Raw genomic sequence first — 11,573 nt, forward strand, 5'->3', positions numbered from 1 at the left:
GAAAACCCCGTCTCCGCGACATAAAAAACCGGGAATGGGACCGAAGAAACCTGAGTCACAGAGAACATCGGCAGTTAGAAAGAAAAGTGGTATATTTGTTCAACTAGATGGTTTGAGTTGGCAAAACCGGAAGCCTTTTAGGAGAGCAGCGAAAAAGCGTGCAGAGCTTCATAGTCTACATTTTTGCATAGACCACATTGTTAGCAGTTAGCAATAATGAAGCATTTCAGTAATTCAATTGATTCTTGTGGCCTAATCCCTTTTGTACATTTGTTCAGCCCAATAATCAATAATCTGCATTTTTAATTATTGGTTCTAATGTATCCAAGTTGAACGTGGATATGATGCAAATGTTAAAAACCAAGAACCCCCTGAACTTTTGAATCTCAGTTGATAAGAAAGGTTTTAATAGTGTCTATAAATTAATACTACTAATATTTTTTTAATTCTAGAAAAGTGCGGGTGCTTTTTGTCATCACTTGCTACCTACATTGTCCTGCATGGTTAAGGGTTTGTTCAATCAAAATGTGCATATGGATGGTACACTTATTTTTCTTGATTATTTGGTCGGGCTGGAAAAATTGAACTAACCTATATATCTCTCATTTTCTCTATTTACTTTTTAAATTAAAATAATTTATTTTTATGTATGAGGATGAAGATTGATTATCCTCATCATTTTTTATCACTTATTTTCCGTTATTTTTCTTTTTCATATAATCAAACAAGCTTGAAGGTGTATAACTAAAATGTACAACGGATTTTTTTCCCAATTTTATTTTTAATAAATTGCTTTTTTTGGGAAAAATCCTAATGCATTTTATTGAGTTTTAAAATATTACAAAAGAAAAACGATATGTAATTCTAATATAAACAAAAGTCCAATGGTAATACAAAGGAAAGAAACAATAATGGTATGACTACTGGATTACAAGAAAATGAATGTTTCAATTGGAATGTTGCTAATATGTTCCGGTAGGAAACAACTATGTCTATTTTATGTCCTACTTGGTGATCCAATAGTTTTAGGCTACAATTGTATTGCTTGCCCTTAAATTATACATATCTCTTGTTTGTTTCACGTTTTAACCTGATTTTGTGGGCTGCCTTGCTTGTACATAAGAAAGTAAACAGGATTAGAAGCTTTTGTACTGTATTGTAAATATATGCTGCCGTGGCTGCAGGTAAGCATGAGCCCTTGTGAATTGGTGAACAGAACTCCATATACGGTTGATATTTGCAAATAGCATCTGCAATTACCTGGGAATCACGTTTTTATCTTGGGGGAAACTTATTTGATATGTTTTAGCTTATCTTAGGTTCGTTTCGAGATATCATGCTTGTCGGGTTCTTATTTATTTAACCACGAGGAGGATCGCTTCATATTTGTACATATTTGTAGCCATTAAGGTTGTGGTCTAATTGATTTCCCCAAATTTTAGTATGAAGACAAATGTACTTTTCAGGTAAGGTACTTCTAAAATGCAGGGCAGTCTAACCCATCATTAGGAGATGAGGAAATATAAACAGAGAGAGAATAGTCTTTTATTCATAAAAAGTATATCCAAGTTTATCGAGTCTCTGAGGTGTTCAGGTAACCTCCTCCAGTCATAGAATTCAGGCCAACAGTTTCTTATATCCTTCTGCAAATAGAAATAGCAACCATTAGAAGTTTTCACACCCACCACACAGACAGTTTATAGTTTATAAATCAATACAAATCTTATGATCTTTGTGTAATTTAAGTTGGAATATAGTAGATAAACAAATGATATAAAAAAAAAATGGCAGAGAATGCCATAAGCAGGCCTTACCTCAATGCTAAGAGGAGAAGTAGTGGGAGAATATCGATCGACGACATTTCCCTCCTTATCAACCAGGAACTTGGAGAAATTCCACTTGATGCTGTCCCCGAAAAGTCCACCTTTGCTAGGCTTCAGGAATTTGTCTATGGGAGCAGCCTTTTCACCATTCACATCGACCTGTAATCAAATAACACGATAATGTCGGTTATATAATAACAATTCCAAGGAGAAGGCAAGAACATCTGATACTATAAAACTTAACAGAAGATACTATTGAATTCATGATTTCACCAAAGCATAAAAAAGGCTAGCACAACACCACCATTATCACCGAGGCAAACAGAATAAAGAGTTTTGAGACTGACTAACCCAAAGGGTTCAATTTTGAGATGACTCTATAGTGTTTGTCCTATTCTTAGTTCAACTGTGGAGTCCGTTTATATCTTTGACCGTCAACACTATTAAGTATAAAGCTAGGGTGAAAGCTTTGCAAGTAGTCTATGGTCTCGAAGTTCCCAAAAACATTTAAAGTAATACAACAACCCGTACTTCCATCATAGAGCCAAATGGTATACCTGATCAAATATGGGGTATTCGGCTTTAAAGCGAGTGCAAGCAAACTCTAAGATTTGCTCATTGTTCCCAGGCTCCTGACCTCCAAACTGGTTACATGGAAATGCAAGAATCTCAAAACTTGAACAAGACAGTACCAAGTAAAACAGCATAAAGAGTTAGGAGAGAAATAACAAATCAATTGATCAAATTACTTTTAGCCATGTAAACATTCCAGGTAAAACATGATACAGATACAGACCACACACAAGTAGGAAGGCAAAAAGATACCAAAAGTTTGAAACAAACCTTGATCTTATATTTCTCATACAATTTACTCAGCTCAGTGTAGTTGGAATTGGTCAAGCCATTTCATCAACATTGAAGTAGCAAATCAAAAACTGTCCAGGAACCAGCAGTTAAAAAAAGAAGAAGGCCAAGTGCAGCATCATAATTTATCAAAAGTAGTCTGAGTTGAGTCGATTATAAGGTATACATGTAATGTAATGAAAAAGTCTATTCTGTTTGAAAATTGGTTATAAGGGTACCATTGAGATGCAACATTGACAATCAACAGGACCTTGCCCTTCTAAATGCCTAAACTAACGTCATTTCCTCTTGCATCCTGAAGAGCCAAAATACAAAAACAAAACCCATATCTTAGAAAAACTAACTAAATAAAAGAAAGATTAAAATTCATCCATGGAGGATAGATTTGACCCCAAAGCCAACCTTAACAGTGAAGTCATAAATGGATCCCTTGGAGGATTGACTGGCCATTGTATGATCAAATTCAAATCGGAAACAAACATGAGAAACTGGCGAAATCTAACTCGAACTCGAACGGAGTTTGCTTGGAACTCAGTAAAAGAGAAGCAGAACAATTAGATTAAGATTTCTTCAAACGAGCACAATACAAATAAAATATAAAACTGTGGAGCCTTCTTTATAGGATTTGTGAGTTTCAAATTAAGGTCAAATTGTCGTGTGGGTATCGCGTTTCTTCTACTGTTGGAATTTACACGTGGACTTCTCACCTGTTTACACGTGAGATAGCTGGGAATATTTGCAACAGGAACGTCATGAGGTGAATTGCTTGGGTTAATGCCTCTTTGGTCCCTGTTCTATAACTAATTTATTATTTTAGTAACTATACAAATTTTTTTATCAATTTACCCTATGGACGATCATTTTTTTATAAATGTTATTTTATTGTGTATTTCAATAATTAATTCCCGAATTTGACTATTACCTAAAAGAAGCAATTTTCTCAGCGTAAAAGATTTTCTTGATTTAGGGTTTTATATGCTGGAGTCAACACTCTGTCGACAACAGTGATTATCATTAGTGTTCTGATGATAAGTGCTTTATTTAATTATTATTTTACTTTTAAATTTCTCTGTAATCATTGATTTTTGTGGTTTATTTGCTCGTTTTGATTCATTTTCTGTCTAGTATGCTAGATTCTGTAAATTGCACTAAAAGAACATAATTCTACAGTTTTTTTATTTTCGAAATCAAACTGGATTAGTGGGCATGAATTTGGGCATGAAACATCTGACGAGACGATGATGTCAACACCTTCTAGAAGGTCCAGTCAGCACTTCTAGAAGAACGAATGGATCAACCGCACGTTTCTGCAATTCGAATTTGAATTAAAGTCAAGTTTTAGGATATTATTTTTTATCTTATCTTTGTTTTAGGTATTTTAGTTTAAATAGTTTTAAGAATTTTAATTAGGATTTATTTATTTACTTTAGGAATTATCTTTAGCTTGTTTTTAGGATTTTGAAGGTTATAAATACCATCTCAGGGGTAAGCCTAGAAACATATATTTCACATCTAAGAATTTACTCTTCTTATTCTCTAGCTTTATCAAATTTTCTATTCTATTTCTTTCTAGTTTTCAAAATTCCTTTATTTATTTTACGGTTCTGTTTTCAATATGCTAAGTATGACTTTGGTCATGTTTAGCTAATTTTCTTTTAAGCCGAAGGCTAAAGCGAAGGCTCAATTCCAAACGTGAGAATTGTAAGGCACTAAAATCGCTTCAGATTTTTCTCTCTATTTTTGGGCTTATTTTCAAATCAAAATGATTTTCAAAACCAAAAACTGGCGTTGGTTGGATGTTGTTATGGTTAACGTGGGAAGAAGGATTGGCTTTTTGAAGCACATTCGACTTCCTGTGAACACATAGCAAAATTATTTGCTAAGAGGAAACTGAGATCAGAATCAGTTTTTGAAACAACATAATCCGAGTCGGCATCTTTTCGAACTTCAACGTTTTAAGATCTACAACATTGTTGTTGCTTAGATCAACTCACAAACCGAAATTTAAGAGTGCACTTGGATATTCGATACATAAGCATAGTCACAAGGAATTGTCCTTGTAGAGAAGTAGTCGACGTGAATCTTGAAGTAAAGATCTATTTCGATGATTTGAGGAATTTGAGGTAAAGCTAAAGTCTGAGGTTGTTTTTACCATAAGTTTTCTTATCTCAATTTATTTATTTGTTTATTTAATTTTTATCTCATTATACTTCTTTAAACAATTTAAAACTCCCCTTTTTATCTTTATCATTATCTTATAATATTATTTATTATTTTATTATTTTCCCTTTTAAACATATTATAATTATTTATTTTATTTTATCTTTTTCTTCATATGAAATTCTATCTTTTTCTAATAAAAAAAGTTCACTAAAATAGAAACACCACAGTCTCTATGGATCGACCCTGCTTCTCTATAATACTCTTTCTTTTTACTTATTAAGAGGCCGAAATTATTTTGATAGCAAAACGACAGATTTAAAATTGGCGCCGTTGCCGGGACTAACGACAAGTACTGATTTATTTCTTTTTTTTATTTATGACCAGAAGAAACCCAAGTGAATTAGAAGATCTAGACTCGGAGATCGAATCACGAGCACTAAAAATCCACGCACAAACTCTTCGAGAGAAAAAGAAAAAGACAAGAAGAAATAGCAGTGTTCAGAAACCAAATCAAATCTGGAAACAAACTCTAAAGCATATGCATATAACGAAGATCAAATCCTGATGGAAGAAGAAGAATAATAAACGATTCGAGAGCTAGCCGCAACTCCTGTCACTCAGATACCATTATGTATCAATTTTCCTAGTGGCGGGACTCCATTTCAATTAAAGACATGACCTATTCATCTTCTTCCCACGTTCCACGGCTTTCCCACTGAAGATCTGCACAAACACTTGTTGGAGTTCCACTTGGTTTCCACTAGAATGAAATCACAGGGAGTTAGTAAAGATCAAATTAAATTGAGAGCTTTCTCTTTCTCTATAGCCTACTTGGCTAAAGATTGGTTATTTTATTTACCTCCAAATTCAGTTAATTCATGGGCTGACATGAGTCGAATTTTTATTGACAGGTTCTTTCTAACTGCTAAAGCAAGTGAGTTACGAAGGAGCATTCTTTCCATTCGGTAAAAATCGAAGAAAGTCTCTATTGGGAACGATTTAAAAAGCTTTGTGCACGATGTTCGCAACACAGATTAAATGAGAAAAATTATACTTCAATACTTTTATGAAGGTCTTTTATTATGGAAATGAAAATGGCAGATGACGTCAACGGAGGAGCATTAGCCAACATAGCAGGAGAATTGATTTCAATCATGGCAGCCAACTCTCGACAGTTTTCAAGTGAACTCAGCCGACGGGTTCACGAGATAAGTATATCTTCCATTGAAAATAAATTAGATAAATTAACTGAAATAGTTAATTCCCTTATTGCAGGAAATCTGGGGTAACAAGAGATGTGGGATATGCACGAAGTTGCACCATCCGACGGACTGTTACCCGATGATATAAGAAGGAGGCAATGCAGAAATAAATGTCCTATGAAACTTTACAGGTCCTCCACATAAACCATACAATCCATATAGTAATATTTATAATCCGGGATGGCGAGACCACCTAATCAGCTATGCGCCAAATCAAAGGCCAACTTTTAAACCAAGGCCTCCTCATCAACAACAAACGTAAAAGACATCGTTGGAGGAAATAATGGAAAAGTTTACAATTTCCCAAGAAAAACTGGTTACATCTCAGGAAAAATTCCAAAGCCAAACTGAAACACATCTTCAAGAGTGAATAACCAAGTGAGCCAACTAGCTCAAACTATGGGATATTGGAATCACAAGAAAGACTACCTTATCAAAATGAGTTAAATCTGCGAGAGAATGTAGTGCCATCACACTCCAAAGTGGAACAGTCATCTCGCCCGAAGTTCCAGCAAAAAAAGTCGCACATTAGGAAGAACAAGAAGAAACACCACCTCCAGAAATACAAGGTACATCTGACGCACATTCTTCTCATTATTCTCATGAAATCACGCCACCACCCTTCCCATCAAGGTTGATAAAGCATGATAAAGAGTTAAAGAAAGGGAAATCTTAGAGGTGTTCCAAAAAGTTGAAGTTAACATACCTCTTCTTGAAGTAATTCGACAAGTACCAAGGTATGCTCGATTTTAAAAGAACTTTGTACTACAAAAAGAAATTAATGGGGCACGAGAAGGTAAATTTGGGAGAACATATTTCTATAATTTTCAACGAAAACTCCCCACCAAAGATGAAGGATCAATGTATGTTCATTATACCTTGTAAAATAGGTAATTTTAAAATTAAATGTGCAATGTGTGACTTAGGAGCTTCAATCAATGTTATGTCATTTTCTATTTATAAAATGATTACTAATGAGCCTTTGAAGGAAACATGAATAACCATACAGTTGGCTGATCGATCTGTGATCTATCCAGTGGGAGTAATGGAAAATGTCTTAGTAAAGGTCGATGTATTATTTATTCCTGTAGATTTCTATGTCATTGACATGGAACATGATAGGTTGGATTCTTATCCGAAGTACTCTTAGGTCGACCCTTCCTAAGCACCTCACATACAAAGATCGATGTTAGAAGTGGTATACTGACAATGGAGTTTGATTGTGAGATTTTTGAATTTGATGTTTACAAATCAATGAAATAACCAAATCATGTTGAAAGAATTAATTATATTGATGTTATAGATCTTTTAATTGATGAATAAATTGAATCTAATTTTTCTTATAATCTTTCCAATGATCCTGAACTTTTCCACGAAGAGAAAGGGATTTTGAAATATTCATGTAATCAATTTTGATTTATCTTTACCTTACTCTAAAACTAAATTTTTACCTTCTATTTTGCAGGTACCAGAGGTAGAATTAAAGCAGTTACCAGAACATTTGAAATATTCCTTTTAGGCAAAAATGGAACCTTAGCGGTGATCATCTCAAGTAAATTATTCGAAGGAGAAGAGAAAGCTTTAGTAACGGTGTTGCGTTCTCACACAGAAGCCATAGGATGAACCATTGCCGACATTAAAAGATTAAGCCCCTCGACTTGTATGCACATTGTCGTAACCGGTTTTCGTCCGGGCACGAAATTTTATACTTGGCGGGGAAATTGATGTGAATAAATAGTTTTAAAAATAATTTGGGAGTCGCCATCGGCCTTTTGGGTTAGGTAGGTCGAATACCTAAAAATTATTTTCTTTAAAAGAGTTTTAAGAAAACATCAATTAAAAAAAATGAACTGATCTGCGTTTATAACCAAAAATTCATTCTTTTTAATAATAAAAAGGGATTCGTGGTCGGTTACGTTTAGGGAAGGATTAGCACCCCTACAACGCCCAAAATTAGTACTTTTTAATTATAAATTGTCTCTATTATTAAAATTTTAAAATTCAAAATATATTTAATTTTAATCCTATTATTTCAAAATTATATATAAAAAAATATTTATTTATTTAAAAATATCAGAAAAGAACTTCTAGGTGCCTTAAGACATCTTTTTTCTTTGATATTGATAAATATTAATTTAAAATAATATTGTTTAATTTAAAATACCAGAATAGGACATCCAGTTGTATTAAGACTGTCCTTTTCTTCGATATTAAATATTAAAAATTTAATTACTATTTATATATATATTTATGAATACATAAAATATTTAAAAATATAAACAAGTAAAATTAAAACAATAAAAATACAACAAGAACGATATATTTAAAAATCAGTAAATAATGAAAACATTTAAAATAAATGACTAAATTATAGTAAAATAAAATTAAAAACCTAATTCATAATTAACCAAAATACTAGGGATTAAACATGCTATTTCTTTTTTTATTTATTTAGTGACTAAAATAAAATTATCTAAAATTCGGATATTATAATAAAATAAATTAAAATATAAACTAGGATTAAAATATATTTATTAAAATTAAGGGATTAAATCTGTTATTTATCCTAAATATATTATTTTAATATAAAGGACTAAATAAATAAAATTAAAATTTCAAGATCAAATTAAAAGTATTATGAATTCAATTTAGTGACTAAAATGTAAAGTTTACAAGTTTGGAGGACGGCAGACGGGTTTAACTATTCTAATTACGCGCATAGTCCTTCCCGAAACGACGTCGTTCGGGAAGGCCTATATAAGGTCCAAAACCGGCTGGCCCGAAGGGCCAGCTTCATTTCTTTATTTTCCCTCTCTCTCTCTTCTCTGAGAGAGAGAATTTTTCTCTCGCTTCTCTCTAAACAGAGAGAAGCCCCGGCCGGCCACCGTCAGCCGGTGTTCTTCTACCGGCCACCGTCAAGTCCGCCGCCGGCCACCACATCCGGTGGCCGGAATATTTTTTTTTACATTGAAATGTAGATCGGACCGTCCTAATGACGGTTCCGATAATCTTTTTTTTAAACGGCTCCCGATCGGAGCAAATCTAAAAAATTACCTTCGGTTTGTCGAAGGTTTTGGTGAGATCCGGTCGGCTTCCTCTGTAAGTTTTTCTTCTTCTTCTTTTTTCTTTTCTTTTCTGTTTTTTTTTCTGCGTTGTTGTTGAGATCGTTGGTAGCTTTTTTTTTTTATTTTGTTTCTATGTATTTCTCTTCTCCGTTTCTGTCTCTCTTTTTTTTGTCTCTGTCTCCGTTTTTTTTTTCAGGTTTTGGTGGTGGCTTTTATAGCCACCACCGGTGTGGCCATCGGACCGGTCCGAAGAGGGGGTTTCGGTGAGTCACCGGACTACCAGTGGTGACTCATCCCTTAGCCATGGCGTGGACGGCTGGCGTTGGAGCTTCTGGAGCCTTCGTTTGGGACGTGGCAGCGGCGGAGGCGGCTGGAGCAGCAGCGGCGGCCGTGTGGCCCTAGGGTATCATACCCTAGGGTTTCCATCTGGAGGTTCTTGGACCGTTGGATCATGCCAGATCCAACGGTCAATCTGAGGCGGCTGGATTAGGGTTAGGAAACTCTAACTGAAACCCTAAATGTTTTGGGTTTCAGTTTGGTTTGGGTTTTGGGCCGGTTGATTGGGCTTTGTGTAATTTAATATTATTTATATGTATTTAATATATATTTAATAATAATAATAATAATGATAATATAATAATAATATAATAATAATTATAGTAATAATAATAATTATAATAACAATAATAATAATATTTATAATATGGGTAAAAAATTAGTATCTTCAGCTGCCCCTCTTTGCTCATTCTTGTGTTAACAAGAATAGGGCAAAGATGAAAAGATAATAATTTTTTATCCATTTGGCTTCACTTGTCATAATGGAAATGTTGAATAAATCTTCTCTTTCTTTCAAATGAGTTCTTCTCATTATGAACTTTCCGCTGGATGTTGACCTTTCTTTCTGTGATAGATTCATTCAAAAGGTTGAATAAGCTCTTGATGAGTTCTTCTCATTATGAACTTTCTCTAGAAAGGCTGATGCTAATCTATCTCTTTCTGTGATAGAATTATGCAAAAAGTTGAACAAGTTCTTCTTATTATGAACTTCTTCTTCCTTCTTCAGATGAGTTCTTCTCATTATGAACTTCTCTGGAAAAGCTGCCCCATCAAGTGATAGATTTGAGCAAAAGGTTGAACAAATTCTTCTCATTATGAATTTCTTCTTCCTTCTTCAGATGACGAGTTCTTCTCATTATGAACTACCTGGCAATGTTGATCCATCAAATGATGATTCAAACAAAAAGTTGAACAAGTTCTTCTCATTATGAACTTCTTCTTCCTTCTTCAGATGAGTTCTTCTCATTATGAACTTTCTCTGGAAAAGCTGATCCAAGTAATAGATTTGAGCAAAAGGTTGAACAAATTCTTCTCATTACGAACTTCTTCTTCCTTCTTCAGATGAGTTCTTCTCATTATGAACTTTCTCTGGAAAAGATAATTCATCATTGATGAATTCAAACAAAAGTTGAACAAGTTCTTCTCATTATGAACTTCTTCTTCTTCTTCAGATGAGTTCTTCTCATTATGAACTTTCTCTGGAAAAGCTGATCCATCAAGTAATAGATTTAGTAAAAGGTTGAACAAATTCTTCCATTACGAACTTCTTCTTCCTTCTTCAGATGAGTTCTTCTCATTATGAACTTTCTCTGGAAAAGATAATCCATCAATTGATGAATTCAGGTAAAAGGTTGAACAATTCTTCTCATTATGAATTTCTTCTTCCTTCTTCAGATGAGTTCTTCTCATTATGAACTTTCTCTGGAAATGATGATCCATCAAATGATGGATTCAAGTAAAAGGTTGAACAAATTCTTCTCATTACGAACTTCTTCTTCCTTCTTCAGATGAGTTCTTCTCATTATGAACTTTCTGGAAATGTCAATCCATCAAATGATAGATTTGAATCTTTGCTAAAATCTTTGAAATTCCTGTTAAAATTCAACATAGATGAAAATGAATGAAAATGCACCTATTTTGTAAACACCTAAAATATGATGCATGAATGTTGAGTTATTTGATTTCAGATTGGTGAATTGAGTATTTCTTCAATTGTAAAAACCCAATAGATTTTTCTTCTTCAAATGAGAGAATCTATCATCTTTGACAAATGTAGATATAATGTCACAAAATCTCTTGAGAATAAAACTCAATAGTATAGGCTCTTGAAAAGCTTGCATTCAGGCAACATGTTGATTCTGATAACAACTCATCTGATTATGAAGTGACCTTTCAAGATGATTTCACAGATATCGATAGTTCTTCTAATACCGAGAAATCTTGAATTCTGATTCTGATGAGGAGAATAAACTGTTATACTTAACAAAAATGGGATTCTCAGAGGCTGAAACTTCAAATAGCCCTGGAGAACGTGGTCTAGATTCATCAATTGCAAATTG

General features: G+C 33.7%; 1 protein-coding gene across 1 annotated transcript; it reads right to left on the bottom strand.

Moving 5' to 3' along the window:
• Positions 1–1,689: 1,689 nt before the first annotated feature.
• LOC120122298 (probable phospholipid hydroperoxide glutathione peroxidase) lies at positions 1,690–2,567 on the bottom strand. The gene is made up of 3 exons (XM_039141450.1): positions 2,381–2,567; positions 1,787–1,982; positions 1,690–1,734 (listed from the first exon to the last, which is right to left on the bottom strand). Exons 1-3 carry the CDS (start codon positions 2,528–2,530, stop codon positions 1,724–1,726), a joined length of 357 nt encoding a protein of 118 aa, XP_038997381.1. The 5' UTR covers positions 2,531–2,567; the 3' UTR covers positions 1,690–1,723.
• Between the last annotated feature and the right edge of the window lie 9,006 nt (positions 2,568–11,573).

This window comes from Hibiscus syriacus, unplaced genomic scaffold (genome assembly GCF_006381635.1).
Source record: "Hibiscus syriacus cultivar Baekdansim isolate YM2019G1 unplaced genomic scaffold, ASM638163v2 tig00110386_pilon, whole genome shotgun sequence".
In the NCBI taxonomy this organism is placed as follows: Eukaryota; Viridiplantae; Streptophyta; class Magnoliopsida; order Malvales; family Malvaceae; genus Hibiscus; species Hibiscus syriacus.